The 18,587-nt window shown below is 40.4% G+C and overlaps 1 protein-coding gene across 3 annotated transcripts in view; it reads right to left on the bottom strand.

Annotated features, from left to right (window-relative positions):
• CREB5 (cAMP responsive element binding protein 5) overlaps positions 1–18,587 on the bottom strand; it is a 431,120-nt gene that overhangs the window by 369,677 nt on the left and 42,856 nt on the right. For 2 of the 3 annotated variants that reach the window (XM_043463320.1, XM_043463319.1), the window contains exon 1: positions 2,403–2,525. The exons of the other annotated variant lie outside the window; for it this stretch is intronic. In XM_043463320.1, coding sequence (XP_043319255.1) covers positions 2,403–2,468 — 66 coding nt within the window. In that variant the 5' untranslated portion in view covers positions 2,469–2,525. Of the gene's footprint in view, positions 1–2,402; positions 2,526–18,587 lie in introns of those variants that run through there. 3 annotated transcript variants of the gene reach the window in all.

An 18,587-nucleotide genomic window follows, 5' to 3' on the forward strand; every position in this document is an offset into this window, starting at 1 on the left:
TCAAAACATATTATGACTTCATACAACTGAACAACAAAAAACAACCCAATTAAAAACTGTCAAAGATGAAAAGATATTTTTCCAAAGAAGACATACAAATGACCAACAGGCACATGAAAAGGTGTTTAACACCACTAATTATTAGGGAAATGCAAATCAAAACCACAGAGTTACCACCCCATACCTGCTAGAATGACTATTGCCAAAAGGGCAAGAAATACAAGGGTTGGTAAGGATATGGAGAAAATGGAATCCTTATACATTGTTGGTGGGAAAGTAAATTAGTACAGCCACTATGGAAAATAGTATGGAGATTCCTCAAAAAATTAAGAACTACCATATGATTCAAAAACTCCACTTCTGGGTACTTACCCAACGAATATGAAAACACTAATTCAAAAAGATATATGCACCCCTATGCTCATTGAAGCATTATTTACAATAGCTAAGATAAGGAAACAGCCTAAGTGTCAATCAATGAATAAATAAAGATGTGAGATAGATAAATATATATATATAGATTTATACATACACATACCTAGTGATACATATACATACAAATATGCATACACACAAAATGGAATACACTCATGCATAAAAGATGATATCTCACCATTTGCAACCACATGGATGGACCTTGAGGGCTTTATCCTAACTGGAATAAGTCAGGTACAGAAAGACAAATACTGTAAGATTTCACTAATATGTAGAATACAAAATAAATAAATAAAATAAACAAACCAAACCAAGCAAAAACAAACACATAGATACTGAGAATAGAGTAGTTGTTACCAGAGGGGAAGGGGCAGAGGTAGAGCAAAAGGAGTAAAGAGGGTCAACTGTATGGAGACAGATGAAAACTAAAAATTTGGTGGTAAGCATGCTATAGCATATATAGAAGTAGAAATACATATGGTGCTCACTTGAACTTATGTAGTATTATAAATCGATGTAAACTCAATAAAAATACTTTTTTAGAAAAGATCATTTTCATTAAGATAGAGAAAGTGCATCAAATACAATTTTAGTTTCTCAATAGGTCAGATTTATTTTGGTTTGGTTTCATTTTTACAGAGTTGATTATTTCAAATGTACAGAAAATTTATCCATTGAAAGTTCATCAAGAAAACTCTAAGAGTCCATGAATTTGCCTTGACTTTTGCAGGCAAGTTCCATCCTCAGCAAATTTCTAAGCATCCCTAAATTTTAGGGTTTATTAACTTGTTAGATGAACAAAACAATTCTTTTCATACAGCACTCTGGTAAAGACTGAATGAGGCAAATAGTGACTATTAATAAATCATAGCTCCATAGTACTCTGTAGTGCTTAAGAGTATTTGGCTTCAAATATTTTCTTTCATTAATTATCTGCATGACCTTAGATAAGTCACTTAACCTCTCTGTGCCTCAATTTCCTCATATTTTATAATAATGGCACTTTCCTTATATGGATATAAGAGTATATGAGGATTAAAGGAGTTAACATATGTAAACAATTTGGAACAGTGCCTGGCACATGGTAAATGCTATGTAACTGCCAGTTCTCATTACTATTATGAAATCTAAATCTAAAACTTCTGAAAAGCATATGGTTACATAATCATGTAAATATGGTTTATTTTATGGTGACAAAAATAACAAGCAAGAATAGCATGGCATTTTAGTATCACTCATTGGCACAGACATTAATTTTTATTCATGTATAAACTTGTTATGTTTATGTGACAAGGAAAAATCAAAGTCCTAATTCCTTATTTGTTTCCATATATTAAACACAAGCTATAATTTCAGGACTACCCAGCCAACTTAATTGCCTAAGTTAATTTCTCCAATGAGAATTTTCTTTGTCTTCATTCTTTTTGTTATTCCTCCAGGGTAGAACAGAATTCAGTAAATCTCCATGTGTGTTTGTTGATGTATGTAGTCACACTGCATGGCAAGCACAAGAGGGACTCAGATTGTTGGTGTGTGCGTGCCTAGTCGCTAAGTCATGTCTGACTATTTTCAACCCCATGGACTGTATCCCATCAGTCTCTTCTGTCCATGGGATTCTCCAGGCAAGAGTACTGGAGGGAGTTGCCATTTCCTCCCCCAGGGGATCTTCCTGACCCAGGGATCAAACCTGTGTCATTGGCAGGCAGATTCTTTCCACTGAGCCACCTGGAAAGCCCCTCAAGTCATGCATTACATATCAAACACAATTTTTACCAGAAGCCTAATAAATTACAGATTGGTTAGGCAGATCTGCCCTTGCCTCAGACAAGTAAGACCCCATCCTCCTTGTCTCTAATCCGAGACCCAATCAAAGCTTACTCTCATCCTCATCTAATAAGATCAAGCTTATCTTGTCCAACTACACAAGTCATGCTTGATTCCATCTAACAACATTCCAAAGAACTCACCAACCAGATGCAGATGGAGGACCTGCAGTGATGGTGACCATGCTCCCATGAAGGATTAGACACCATCTTTAAGATGTTGAGCAGCGTCAGCACATAGGTCTCAATTCAGGCCTCTGAAGCAACCTGAGACAAATAAAATCCATCCCAGAAATGAGCTTAGCACCCCGTGCCCATAGCTTATCAGCCACAGCAGTTCAGAACCTCATGTCTATTCTAAGGTAAGATCTGCTGCTCAGACACTCATGACTTCTGTTCAGGGCACCGGACACTGTGTCACTCTGTTCCCAGGCTCTATGCCCAGATCTACTCTCTGCCACAGCTTCTTGAGTTCTGACCTTTGAATCAAACTGTTCCTTGCAGAAGCATGTAATGACCGCATAAGGCCACCTGCCAATCTTCATATGTTCTCATGGTTTAAGGGCTTCCTCATCCTAGGGATCAAAACTCCATCTCCCAGTAACTTGCAGTTACTGGGCTCATCCCATCCCAGGGGCCCATCCTGAAGTATAATCTTTTTTTTCACGTGGCAGAGTTTCAAATATCTTCAGGCCAATCAAGACTGCCTGCCACTCCCTACTTCTCTTAGGAGGACCAAACAGCTCCAAGTTGCTTGTGGTGCTGGCCTTTAAGATGTTCCTGCTTTAACCCAACCTCCTTCCTAGGATGCAGCCTGACCAACTTCACATGAGCAGCTTTTCTCTGCCATCAATCCTAAGGAACCTCTGCAGTAACTTCAACACAGTGGCCCCCAAAAGTCGGCAATGTGGGAAATTCTGGCTGATGGGCAGGTAGGCTGCTGATGTGATCTAGGGTGACTTCTATACACTTCATATTAGCCCACAAGAGCAATTCCTCGTCTGTCTACAGTAGGAAAATAAAAAATTGCAAGTGTTACCAGGAGCAGTAACCCATTTTCATAAATTCTCAAAGAGGTCTTGGAAAACAGGCGCTGCATCTGAACTATGTACTGCCAGAGTTGTGGCCAAGAATGCAAGGAAGCAGAAGACAGGATTTCTCAGATTCAAACCTGGATAGTATTAAATCTTTTCCTTTCTAGATGTGTAAAAGGACAGGGGGAAAAAAGGGGGTGGGGGTGGGATAAAAGGTTGTACTTGTGTGTGCTACCCTTGCCCATGGTTCCAGGACTGGAGTCAATCTGCATAATGCCAGCATCAGCCCTAAGGACCCTCCCTCACTGAGAAGACGGTTCTTCTCTTCCTCTCCCCCTCCAGATCCATTCTCTGCACCCCCACCCTGTGTCCTAGAAGGCCACCCTTTGCCAACTGCCCCCAAATCTTCTTAACTGGAGGGAGGAACAGGAGAGGAGTCAAGGGCCCACTCACGGCGTTGCCTCTCTTCTGGGGTTTGGGTGGCGGTGATGGTGTTCTCCACATATGGCAGGCAGCCCCTTCCCAGAGCCAAGGCCTCCTCTGTGGGTTCTTCCCTTGGCCCCCTGGCCCCTCCAGGTTCCCTGGTAGCCTGCCCACAGCTGTGAAGTAGTCCCCTCACTACACTTCCTTTCATTATCCCCCAGAGAGTGCCATCTGTTCCCACAGCGACCCTAGCAGATATAGTGGTCTCTGTCTGAGGACTGCTTAATCATGTTCTCATGCCTAGAACTACTGTGACCATGAATTCTCCTAGATCAGAGCCTAGATTTGCAAGGCCTTGACCTAGAGACTCAGAGGATTTCAGAATTCTCTGGAGAAGTCAATAGACCAGAGAGATGTTGTTTGACCACCCTGGAAGGGCAGCTCTCAGAATTCCAGATGAAGAAAAGTCAGACACTTGAGACACATTTAGAATGAGACAGAAAAACTGGTTTGGAAATGTTTTCTCAGTAAGTGATGTCGGTCTTACAATACGAAAAGCTAAATCAAAAAGAAGGCAGGGAAGGCAACAAATATTTATTGCTGTTTATTTAGTCTTCATCACAACCTTACTGAAAAAGTATTTTATTCTCCCTACTTTACAGATGAGAAAATCTGAGAAAAACAACTTCCCCAAGGACCCAGTTAAGAGAAAAGGTCCAGGAACCAAACACAAACGTATCATCTGCCAACCCCAATACCAGCCGTCTTTTCTCCATCCTAACTGCTTTTTTCTTTTGAGCCTGATTGAAACTTTCCCAAAATCATTGGTGAACCATAGTAGCCATAACAGATACTAGATATGACATTATCTTGAGAAACATCATCATTCTCAATTTTAACAAAGTACCAAGCTAAAAACCTCAGAGCTCTTGTTTTTCAGTCATACACTTAAGATAAAAGTGATCAGGTAATAACTAGATGGAATTTTCTAGAAAGGCCACAAAAGAAACATAAGAACCTATTTATTTTAAGAATGCTTTTTATCAATGCAGTTGCTTTTTATGCCCTCCAGGTCTGTTTTTATTTCATTTTTCCAACTTGTCCAAGTCTGGTTTCTCAGTTGTCCTTATTTTGACTGTTTCTGCCCCAGGAAGGTGCTGCAGGTTTTGTGAAATCATTGCCTTTACAGCTGTGCTTGCTACTTTGCAGAGAGGCAAGAGAAATACAGTCTCTCTGCTTCCTTTTTAAAACCTGACAGTCACACTTTCTCCACTTCAAAGCCACACCATATGACCTCAGCAGGCTGACATAAATGGACACTCAAGTAAGAGATTATTCATTCAGTGGCTTTTTCCATATGGGGGAGAAAAAGAGCCATTCGTTAACTTTTGTAAGGTTTAACAGTTTACAAAGCCACTTTCCATACATTAATTTAATTTGGAACTTAGAATGATTTATGAGATGTATTTTTTTTCTCACTTTGCAGATGATGAAACTGAGATTTAGACAGGGAAAGTAATATGACTAAGGTCACACCATGAGTGAAAAGCAAAGTTAGGACTTGAATTCGGGCCCTCTGCCCCTAAATTCTAGGCTATTCTTACAACAGAGCAGAGCAACCAATTTGCCAGTGATTCTACCCTTGGGGCAATTACACACCAGTGGCTCCTGAAAATACATTTATGATACAATTATACAAGTGTTACTCAAGAAAGCTCTAGGCCCTATGGGGTGTTTCCAAAGATGGGGAGGAGGTTGCGCTCTTACCTTGGAAGCTGAAGAAACTATATCAAGCACCTTTCCAGCACCCTTTGCCCTGGATCAAGCTGCAAAACCTTCTGTGCTGTATCCCCAGTCCATGTTCCTAGCATAACCCTGAGACCTAAGCTTAAGGCAGACTATAGAGAATAATCTGGGTAAATTCAAAACATCCTCCTGTCCTACTCTCTACCTCTGCAGTACCTACCACAGTCTCATGGTTCCTGGAACTCTCCTGAAACTTCAGAAGTCTAGACATCTCTCCACTCAGCATCCTGTACTTGGGACCTTAAGACATTCTATATGAAGAGGTGACTTTGAAATTCCTCTTCTCCCAAGCTAACACTTGGATAGGATGGGACTCAGTACCTCTTTCTAAAGAATTCTGCTCTAAGTGTCCAGGTTATCTGGGTACAGTTACCAGTTCCACTACATACCAATTGCATAACCAATGTGAGCCTCCATTTCCAGATAACATACTACCTACCTCAAAATATTGTTGTAACACATGAAAGTAAAAGTATAAAGTACTTAGCAAACTATCCAGCACATAGTAAGCACTCTATAATAGTTATTACAACAGGCCTGTGTCCAGAGCTACATAGATATGTCTTGTAGAAGCTCTTATTTTCAAAAAATTTAATTTTGTCATAATAAATTGAAGCAAAAGTAAATGTGTTATAAAAAAAACTGTATGTGAACAAGTTAGATAACCTAGATGAAATGGACAAATTCCTAGAAAGACTCAAACTACCAAAGATGACTCAAAAGAAAATAGAAAATCTGCCTAAACCTACAACAAATAAAGAGACTAAACTGGTCATTTAACAAACAAACAGAAACTTTCCACAAAGAAAAGCTCAAGCTTACATGGATTCAGTGGTCAATTTTACCAAATGTTTCAAGAACTAACACCAGCTCTTCTCAAAGTCTTCCAAAAAAATAAAGAAAAAGGGACATTCTCCAACTTATTCTATGAAGCTCTTATTATCCTGATACCAAAACAGACAAGGACATCACAAGAAGGGGAAAAAAAATGCAACAATATTTCTTATATAGATGCAAAAATCCTCAACGAAATGCAAGTCAATCAAATCTAGCAACATACAAAAGTATTATATACCATGACCAAGTGGAATTTATCTGAAATGCAAAGTTGGTTTATCTTCTGAAAAACAATCACAATAACATCAAATTAACAGAAAAACAGAAAAAAAAAAAAAAAGATTATCTCCAGAGACAAACAAAAAGCATTTGACAAAATCCAACTCTTCCATGATAAAACATTCAAAAACTTAGGAATAGAGGGTGACTTCCTCAACATGATAAAGGAAATTTACCCCCAAAACCCTATAGCTGATATCATATGTGATGGTGAAAGATTAAAGATTTTACCCCAGGATCAGGAAAAATGATATAGGATCTTATCACTTCTATTTCACTAGAGGTCTAGCCAGGATATTTAGGCAAGAAAGCAAAATTGAAGTCATCCAGATTTGAAAGAAAGAAATAAAATGATCTCTAATCACAGATGACATAATCTTGTATAAAGAAAATATTAAGGAACCTGTCAATTTAAAAAACCTATTAGAATTAATAAACATGTTCAACAAGTTTGTATGATACAAGTCAATATATAAACTCATTTGTATTTCTGTATGCTCTGATCAGAAAATAAAATTAAGAAAACAATATAACTTACAATAGCATCAAAATAATAAAATAGTAATAAATTTAACAAGAGGTACAAGACGAGTATACTAAAAACATCAATATACCATTGAAAGAAATTAAAGGATAAATAAATATATGGAAAGATATTTCAAGTTTATGAATTGCAAACTTGTTAAATGGCAAGTTTATCTTCATGGCATCTTCATGGCAATCCAAGTCATGATCCCAGATGCCTTTTTTGCCAATATTGACAAGTTGATCCTAAAATTCATATGGAAATTCAAGAAACCCAGTGTAGCGAAAACAATCTTGAAAAAAGAAGAACAAAGCTGAAGGATTCACACATCCTGATTTCAGAACTTACTACAAAGCAGCTGTAATCAAGACACACAGATCAATGAAATAAAGAGTTTAGAAATAAACCATTACATTTATGGTTAGTTGCTTTTCGGGAAGGATATCAAAACATTCAATAGAGAAAGAAGTCTTTTCAACAAAAGGTACTAGGACAACTGGATATTCACATGGAAAACAATAAGGTTGGACTCCTACTTCACCCCATATACAAAACCTAACTCAAAATGGATCATAAAACTGAATATAGGAACTAAAACTATAAAACTGACAAGAAAACACAGATATAGATCTTCATGACCTTGAATTAGACAATAAATTTTTAGATATGACACCAAAAGCATAAGCAACAAAACAGAAAATAAACTGGACTTTGTCAAAATTTACAACTTTTGTGTTTCAAGGGACACCATCAAGAAAGTGAACACAACCCATACGATGGGAGAAGACATTTGCAAGTCATATTCTCAATAAGGGTCAAGTATCCAAAATACATAAAGAACACTTAGAACGCAACAATAAAAAGACAGATAAACGAATTAGAAAGAGGACAAATGATATGAATATGCATTTCTCTAAAGAAGATATCCAAATGAAGCAAAAACACATGAAAAAATGTTCAACATCGTTTGTCCCTGCTGCTGCTGCTAAGTCGCCTCAGTGTGTCCGACTCTGTGCGACCCCACAGACAGCAGCCCACCAGGCTCCGTCATCTCTGGGATTCTCCAGGCAAGAACACTGGAGTGGGGTGCCATTTCCTTCTCCAATGCATGAAAGTAAAAGGTGAAAGTGAGGTCGCCCAGTCATGTCTGACTCTTAGCAACCCCGTGGACTGCAGCCTACCAGGCTCCTCTGTCCATGGGCTTTTCCAGGCAAGAGTACTGGAGTGGGGTGCCATTGCCTTCTCCGAAATGAGATGGATGAAACTGGAGCCCATTATACAGAGTGAAGTAAGCCAGAAAGATAAAGAACATTACAGCATACTAACACATATATATGGAATTTAGAAAGATGGTAACGATAACCCTATATGCAAAACAGAAAAAGAGACACAGAAGTACAGAACAGACTTTTGAACTCTGTGGGAGAAGGTGAGGGTGGGATGTTTCGAAAGAACAGCATGTATATTATCTATGGTGAAACAGATCACCAGCCCAGGTGGGATGCATGAGACAAGTGCTCGGGCCTGGTGCACTGGGAAGACCCAGAGGAATCGGGTGGAGAGGGAGGTGGGAGGGGGGATCGGGATGGGGAATACGTGTAACTCTATGGCTGATTCATATCAATGTATGACAAAACCCACTGAAATGTTGTGAAGTAATTAGCCTCCAACTAATAAATAAATAAATAAAAACAAACAAACAAACACAAAAAGCAGAGTGAGAAATCACATCATACCCACTAGCATAGCTAAAACCAAAAAGACACAAACAAATGTTGGTAAGGTAGAGAGACTGCAAACCCCCAAACACTGGCAGTGGGCCTATAAAATAAGGCAGCTACTTTGGAAAATAGTTTGCTAGTTTCCCAAAATGTTAAACATAGAGTTACCACATGATTTAGCAGTTCCACTCTTGGGTCTACACCTAAGAAAAATGAAACTATACGTCCACATAGAAACTTGTATGCTTGTACATGAATGTTCACAGTAGCATTCTTGGTAATACCACAAAGTGGAAACTATCTAAATTTCTATCAGCTAATGACTGGATAAACAGAACGTTGTCTATTCTCATGTTTAAATATTATTTGGCCATAAAAAAGGAAGAAAGTACTGATACATGCTGCAACATAAATGAACCTCAAAAATATACTAAGTGAAAGAACCCAGACACAAAAGGCCACATATTGTATGATTCCATCTACATGAAATATCCAGAATGGGCGAATACCATATTGAGAGAAAGTAGGTTCATGGTCGCCAGGAGCTGGGAGGTAGGGAATAACATGCAGTGACTGCTAACGGACACAGGGTTTCTTTTTACGGTGATGAAATGTTCTAAAATTAGGCAGCGTGATGGTTACACAAGTCTGTGAATATATTGAAAAAACACTAAACTATATACTTTAAAAGGGGGAGTTTTATTATATGTGAATTATATCTCAATAAAGCTGTTTTATATACATTTTAAAGTCTACAAGTGGGTTCAATTTGAAAACTGGCAATGGATTTACAAGTTAAGCTGAAAAGGCTATAAGGCCCATATCTTCCGAAAATCAGGATACATTCTGACGTAAGAAGTTTCTGCTTTTTAATTTATTTAAATGAAAAGGCCTACCCATTCAATCACAATGAATCATTTTACAAGTCATCTGTCAGGAAAGTGTTACAATGACACGGAAATGGAGCTGTCACAGAAAATTCTAGAGTGGCCTCATCTATCAGTCATCAGTCCACATGAAATATACATAATCCACTATTCAAAAAACACCACTAATTACTAAACTCTAACCATGATGAGTTCATGGAAAATTGTGACTACAAAAAGGTATTTATGTAGGAAAGTATCACTCATTTTCTACTCTAAACTCAAAGTATGAACATTTAAAGACCACCAAAGCTAAAACAAACGCCCATCCAAAAAAATGCAATAATCAGACTATCTTGCATTGTTGATTGATGTCTAGTATAAAAGGTACTGCATAAACAAGCAATGGTTGAACGAATAAGTGGATTGTTCCCTCATCAAATCACAAGTGTTCTTTCTCGCTGGAGTATTTCCTTTGTCTATCTCCTCCTGTGATTACATCTTTGCTAACACTGGGTATTTTTACAGGCTCTACATCTCTTTGATACCCCTTCCGCTACTCCTTCCCTTTTCACGCTTTCTTCTCCTTTTTCTATGACACCTCTCTCCTCACAGCTCTCTCTTTCTCTCCTCTCTAAACCACAACATCGGATCAATGGTCAGTGTCAGGCACCCAGTCGTATCCGGCTCTTTGCAACCCCATGGACTGTGTCCCGCCAGGTTCCTTGTCCATGTGATTCTCTGGACAAGAATGCTAGAGTGGGTTGCATTTCCTCCTCCAGGGAATCTTCCTGACCCAGCGACAGAACCTACATTTCCTGCGTCTCCTGCATTGCAGGTAGGTTCTTTACCACTGAGCCACTAGGGAAAGTGAAAGTCGCTCAGTCGTGTCCGACTCTTTGCAACCCCGTGGAGCCACTAGGGAAGCCCCCTCTGATTAATGGTCAAATCTTCTCAATTCGACTTCTCTTAAACCTGTCCACTTTTCTCCATTTCCATGGCCACCATCCCAGGTAAACCATGTTCATCCTTAACTATTTTCTTGAAGCAGCTCATAGTATGCACTGCTGGCCTCTATGAAGCACATACTGGGCAAAACAGCTCTCATTTCATCCTCAGGGTAACCTTCCTAAGTACATCTTGTCATTATTCTTTGTTTTTAAGATAAGAAAATATAAACTCAGACAGGTATTGACAGTTGAGTCTGTCCAACTCCACAGCCTTCATCCTCTCCCATCATCCCATCCTGCCATATGGCCATGTGGCTGTCTGGATGATATTTCTAAAACTCAAAGCTGAACATGGTCCTCCCCTGCATACAACCCTTCATTGCCCTCTAGGGTAAATTACAGACTCCTTAATAAGGTTCTGCCTGGTGTTGTTCTTCTTAACCCTCCTGTCTTACTTATTGCCAATTCCCAAGAGTCCTTTAAAAATCACCTTGGCTGTCACCACTTCCATGATAGACACCACATCTGAAAAATTAGCTGGGAGACCCTTTCATGGGTTTCCTAGCCCCTTGCCCTCACCTCTGTGAAAGCCATTGGAAGGCAGAACATCAAATAATCAGAGTTAAAATTGCAGAGTTAGACTGTTGCTGACCAGGTCTGCTGCTTACCAGGAATGTGATCTTGTGCAATGCACTGAACTTTTCTGTGCCTCAGTTTCCTCATCTCTAAATTACGGGTAATAATTGCACCTGCATGGACTTCATTGACTTGTTATTTTATAAATAAAGTAACACATGTGAAGCAATTAGATATCTATATAAGCACATATATATTCATATGTAAAGTTTTCCTTTTTAACTGTTTCTCTATTATCCATTTTTATTTATCTCTGCTACTTCTGCCAACTTTCATTTCCTTTATATAAAATTTTATATTAGTGGGACTTCCCTGATGGTCCAGGGTTTAAGAGTTTGCCTTGGAATGCAGGGCATGTGGGTTCAATTCCTGGTTGGGGAACTAAGCTCCTACATGCCATGGAGCAACTAAGCCCACATGCCATAACTAGAGAGTCCGAGCGCAGCAAAGAAAGATCCTTTGTGATGCCACAAAGATCTTGTGTGCTGCAACTAATATTCAGGGCAGAAAAATTAATTAATTAATTAATTTTAAAAAACAATATCATATTAGTGAGTTTCCTAACATTTATAAAGGACTTAGTTCTTTTCCAATTTTTTTTCCTTCAGCAGTTCCTCAATTCTAAGTCCTCAGGCAATTTTGTGAAGTAAGCAGGACAAATTATTTTATAGAGACATCAAATGTCTTCATAAATGAATGCAGTGGGGCAGTTGTAAGGGTCAGATGGTGAGGTTTGATAAGGGTAAGGGCTGTAGAAGACACAATGACAGTGGCAGGAACCACAGCGGGAGGAGAATCATTGGTTTCAAAGTTCTATTCATGCCACTCATCAACTTCTCTGAGCCTCGTGTATAAAATGAGGATAGTGACACATACTTTATAAGATTTGTAGTGAGGATTAAACAAGATAACATATATGAAGCATCTGTTCCATGCTAGGAACACAGTAAACATTATGTTTACTATGTAATACTAGATAGTAAACATTAGACAATGACAACTGTACTTGACGGGCAAAGTCACTGCCAGTCAAAGGCGAGGGTGGCATAAACCCAAGTTGGACTCCACAATTTCCAGTGTGACAGCCCACCTTTCCACATGCACAGAGCCTGGTCACATTTTCAGCAGAATGAGTCAGCCCCTAAATGTGTATCCTGCCTGCCCTCTGCTTCCCCTAGAAGAAAAATAAGGGACTTTGGTGAGGGCAAAAGTGTAGAAGATGGGATTTAATGCATCTCATGATGATGCAATTCCAAAACCTAAAACCTCACCATGAGAAGCATCAGAGCTACATGACTCTAATCCAACAGCCTAGTCTCACTTTCCTGAGGGTCTAGGCAACAGGGAAAAAAGGCCTCTTTTCCTGATTTTCACTTCCTGTGCTCTCCTACTCCTCCAAATCAGAAGAAAGAATGGTCAAGATGTAAATGAATTCTGCCTGATGAAACAGGAACCTGGATGTCTGGGTGAAGGATGAGAGCGCTGGCGTTTGCAGAAGTGGTTGGGAGGTGCTCCCTTGCTAAGAACATGACCACTTCAGAGCAACAGGCTGAATTTTCCAAGAGGACGTGAGTAAAGCCTGGTTCCTGTGGAGGGGTCAGCTCCAACAAGTACGGTCCGTCTTGGCACTGAGGGTGACAGGGTGTGGGTGTTCTGTCATCAGATCTCCACGACATTGACCCAGCCCATTACATCAGCAAGAATAGCATCACTCAGGGAGCACAAGGATGAGGCCCATCAGGGTCATCAAATCCCAGAGCAAGGCATTAAAAGCCTTTTGCCTCCCTCCTTCACAATTAGTTCTTTCGGCACTCTGTATGGGAATTGCCATTCCCATGGCCTACTAGGTCTCAGGCACCACCTAAGTATTTAACTTATATTAAAACATTATATTCCTGCAACACCCCTTCCAGGAATGAAACAGTATCCATATTTTACTGGTGATTAAGTTGGGCTCAGAGAGGTGAAGTTATGGGCCATGATCACGTAATTAGTGTTTAGCGAAGTTGAGATTCAAACCCAGATCTATCTGAAGTTACAGCCCATGTTTCATTTTGTTTTGTTTTTTCTTTTTTCACCAGAATACATAGCTTCCAGAGAAAGTTCAGGACCCTGTTCTTGACATAGCCATTTCTTTTCAGCCTATTTTGTGTATTACATAACCTCAATATTAGTTAAAGGATTTTTTTTAAATGTTACTATAAACTTAAATTCAACTTTAGATAAGCTTTCATTGCTTTTTAACATTCTTAAAATACCACCCAGGCCACTCATATTGCAATCCATTACTTAGTGAGTACTATACTGTCAGGCATCTTGCTAGACACAAGAAGATATACAATGAATGAAACACAGTCTCAGGCCTTCCTCCAAGACCCAAAGCTAAGCCTGATCTCTTGGAGGGGTTCTTTAAGGAGTGATTGCCTGAATTTAAGACATGAATTATTGCCTCACAGCTAATGTGTCCTAATCTGATACCCCAGTTAAAAACCTGGGCTTCTATATGCCCAGAGAGCAAGACTCCCAACTTTAGATTTCTTCTTAAGGGTTCCATATTGGTTCCATCTTCCAGTCAAGTGACTAGAGGCAAGGGTCTGACCATGCTTTTCTAAGTCCCCCTTCCAGGCCTGGAGTCCTGTCCAAAGGCACAGAATCTGAGAATCACAGAATCCAAAGGCACCATTCATTCTCTCTGTCTGCTTGCTGAGAAGCCTCATCCCCTCTGCTGGGTTCCCACTGCAAACATCTCATCAGGACCACACCAGTTACTGCCGTGGACGCTAGGCTAAACCTTTAATCAGGCAAGCTGACCAGAGAGTCTGTTCTGAGGCTGGCGGTAAACCCAGTTTTAAGCCCACCTATCACCAATCTCACCTTTGCAAGCGACCGAGCTGTATTCAGCTGAGTCCCGATACAAGACAGAAATGGCCCCTTTGTTTCTCTGTGTGAGAGCCCATCTTTTACAGACTTAAGTTCTTCTGGCACCCTCGCATGGTCCACTGGAAGGAATTTTAAATTCGTTTTGTTTATTTTTTGTGCAGCACCTTCTCAAACTTAAAAACAAATGTTAAAATGATTTTGAAAGAAGACAGACGTGAACTACTTTCAGGTTAAGTACTCCCGAATTCCACAAATGTGTGTTAGCTGTCTGTCACAGGCAGGACACAGGCGAGGACCTTGTCCCTGGTATATTGAAGAAATATGCCATTCGGTGTATACTAATCCCATGGGATTAGTAGACTAGTCCAAAATCTATTCAGAATCTTAGTGACAAGTTTTACTGGGCAGCGATTGTTCTGACAAGCCAAACAAGAAAAGAGCATGCCTTAGGCCCAATTCTGTAAAGAGAATAAAAAATAATAAAATCGCTGAGGTCTGTCCACATGCAAAATGGTGAATGCAACAGTCATATTTAATGAAGACTTGCTGACGTGTCTCTCTGCTAAAGGGACATGATCTTCAGGGGTTTTTTCATTTACCTAAGAAGTCCATAAAGACTTTGGAACTATACCACCATCTAGGGCTCTCTTCTGGAGAGAATGATGGCGTCACTGAAAGGATCTTTAAAAGCCGCACTTTGGTTCAGGGTGCAATGCTCCCACCGGCAGGCAGTCCATCATGGTGAAGCCCCCTCGGCCAAGGACCATTGTCACATGGCTGCCAGTGACCAATCCATACCCATAAGTGACAGTATTAAAAACAGCACATGAGAGATGTGTTTGCCAAGAGCAAAGGAAACAAACTAGGAGACAATTCTCCAAAGACCCAACATTCACAACCAGCAAATGCCTGCTGGAAATTTATATGCTGTGAGTGTAAAAGCAGTGAAATTCGATAATCTCCAAGCCACAGATTTGTAACTTGCACTTATGTAAATATTTATGGATTCTTTGGGAAAAAAAATCAATCCTCTCAGCCTTTCTCTTTAGTACATGCTTCAGAGGGAACATTTTTTTTTTCCCTCTCAAGATGAGGATGTAAACTCTAGCTATTGCTTAGAAGCATTAAGTCAGCGGCCTGCCTAAGAATAATCTGAATTCCATTTATGATTTCACACTAACAGATTATATCACCTTATCTTCCCAGCACCAGTGAGAGCACAGAAAAAAAAAAATTTGATCATCCCCTCTGTGGCCTGGGCTCAGTGAGACTGAGAGGTGAAAAGTTGACCAGGACAGTAACACTTCTCACACAGTAAGAAAAGAAATAAAGGTATCGGTCATTCCGCCAATATTACTGAGAAGGAAAATGCATGTAGCTCTCCACTCATATCTGCCATGAGCACACATAGACTTTCTGCTCACATCATCTTGGTCAGAGCTATTAAGTAGCCCATTAACCATTTCTTTCCTGCTTCCTTAACTCTCTAATCCCTCCTTCACACTGCACAAGGGTGATCTTCCTAGAATTCTGGTTTTAGTGTGTTTGCCCCCTCCTCAGTGCCCATCTGAAGCATCAAAGCCCCAAAATTCAATCTATGCTCCTTGACAGGTTGGTGAAGGCGCTTTGCTGTCCAAAGTTGTCCCCAACTTTTATCCCCTGCCAGGGTCAGAGTTGCATAAATCCTACATATCTGCCATCCTGAAACTCTTGCCACTACCTGGGTCAACCACAAAATTTTAGCAATTAATTTACAAATAGCATTTTTCTCATGTTAAGTCAGCAGCACCCTTTCAGTTGCAGCACCCTTTCTCCCTTCTTTATCAAAATCTTGTACTACCTTCAAGACTTGATTCAAGTGCCCCAATTAAAAAAAGGTCTATCCCCTCTCTCCCCTCAGTCAACTTCCAAATCATTCTGATCTGCTCTGTCTGTTAGCCTGATTTGTCCCAGACAGTAAACACTCTCAATCTTGTCCATCTCTACAGTTCTGTGGTGTTTAGCCTAGAGTGTTCCATATTTTGCATGGCAAAATATGTCTGGGGATTGACATATGACTACTAATAAATGAACAATTTTAATACTTCAACACATGTAACTGATGACTTGAACAGGCTTCACGTGCAGCTTTATCTCCCATCCCACTTCTGCCAAATGCTATGTTTAAAGCTTTCGCTCATCATCTAATTACGAGAACCAAAGGTGAAAGAAGCACTGTCTTAATGTACATTGAGGGGGTGATCAGATGCCACTGCAGAATTATAAGGGAGCCTCATTCAAAGACAATTGAGGTGGTGTGCCAAAACCACATTAAGGTTATCACTTCAGCATCCATGACATAAAGGGAAGGGGAAGTAGGTATCAGTACACACAACCCTCCATAGCTGACTATGGCTATGTTAATTAAAGCACATTCCATTATAATTGGCCAGATTCTCCATGTGATGAAGATATACTGTGGAAATGGCATATCAGTTATTTCAAATTCTAAAACAGCATTGGCCTACTAGCATCTCAGCCATTTAGAAAGGAATTTTAGGTGCTTAATAGCATGCACAGTATGTGCTAAGTCGCTTCAGTCTTACCCAACTCTTTGCAACCCTATGGACCAAAAACTACCAGGCTCCTCTGTCCATGGGATTCTCCAGGCAAGAATACTGGTGTGGGTTGCCATGTCCTCCTTCAGGGATCTTCCTGGCCCAGGGATCAAACTCACATCTCCTGTGTCATTGGCAGGTGAATTCTTTACCACTAAGCCACTAAGTGACTGGCAAGCCCACTTAATAGCACACCCTAAGAATAATATACACTCCAGTGGGACTTGGGACCCTGAGACACAGATACTGAGAAACGTCATAGTAATAAGGGGAGGGTAGAGCCACAGGTAGACCAATCATGATTGGTAGACCAATTATGTCTTATGTCATGACATAAACAGTGGTCCAGATTATTAAGCTCAGGTGGAGGTATGGTACCCATAGATGCTAAGAGGGAGAGGCAGCACAGCCAACACAGATGAGAAGGGAAACTGGAAGTGAAAAGTCCTGGGAGAAGACTGAGAAATGCTGATGGGTGGCAGAGCAGCAGAGACTCAGATGCTGGCACCTGTTATCACAGGTGCCTCAAAAGCCCACATTCAGGCTGATCTGATGTTCTAGAAAGCAGTAGCTCAGCCAATTTAGCTACGGATACACAGCTTTGACAGGGTTTCCCAGGTGGCTCAGTGGTAAAGAATCCGTGTGCCAGTGCAAGAGATGCGCATTCAATCCCTGGGTCAGGAAGATCCCCTGGAGGAGGAAATGGCAACTCACTCCGGTATTCTTGTCTGGAGAATTCCATGGACAGAGGAGCCTGATGGGCTACAGTCCTTGGGGTCGCACAGAGTCAGACACCACTGAACAACTGAGTGACATGCACACTGCTTTGGTGGAGGAGGATGTGTTCATTAGGCACACATTAGGAGAAAAGTGATGAGGAAACCTCTACAGGAATAAGAATTGGAAGAGAGTCTCTTTCAGATAACAACTAGCCTGGACCGCATCCTCTCCCAGAAAAAAGGTTTACAGAACCTGCTCAACCCAGCAAGGTGAAGAAGGCAGCATTTTAATTTATCGACATTTTCCTTTGTTTTATGCCAACTGCACTGGAGGAAACTTGCACCTCAAGCAATTTTGTGGGTGATGACATAGTAATGTGACCCCATGAACCGCAGTCCAGCAGGCTCCTCTGTCCATGGGATTCTCCAGGCAAGAATACTGGAGTGGGTTGCTGCGCCCTCCCCCAGGGGATCTTCCTGACTCAGGGATGGAACCCACATCTCTTTATGTCCCCTGCATAGGGAGGTGGGTTCTTTACCACTGGGGCCATCTGGGAATAGCTAAAGCAGTGGCGGGTAACAGGATAGACCCCAGCCTGGGGGCATTTTGAACACTGTTGGGCGCTTCCTTTTTTTTTCTTACTGTGACTGGAGGGGTGCTGTGAGCCTTTACTTAGAGGGTAGGGGACAACCATCCTATAATAGACAAGATACTCATGCTGAGCAGATACTTGCCCTGCACCCCCACAGGCAACTCAAATGCCATTAATGTAGAAGAAAAAAAACAGACTTAAAATTATCTGAGAAACTAACTCAATTTTATAGGTATAAACAAAATGTATTTTTGCATGATTTAATATATGCTGAAGTTATTTTTTTAGAAAAGCAACCTGGAAAGAGAAAATTGGATTTGGTTTAATTGAGAACTTTACCAAAAGTTGTTTGCCATTTGAGACCATCAGAGTTCCAAACACAACGCAAAACATTTGTCACATTCCCGTATTCCCTGAGAAATCCTACACCAAAGTTCGAGAACTTGACCCTTCATTAAATCC

The sequence above is a fragment of the Cervus canadensis genome, chromosome 3 (genome assembly GCF_019320065.1).
Source record: "Cervus canadensis isolate Bull #8, Minnesota chromosome 3, ASM1932006v1, whole genome shotgun sequence".
Lineage (NCBI taxonomy): Eukaryota > Metazoa > Chordata > Mammalia > Artiodactyla > Cervidae > Cervus > Cervus canadensis.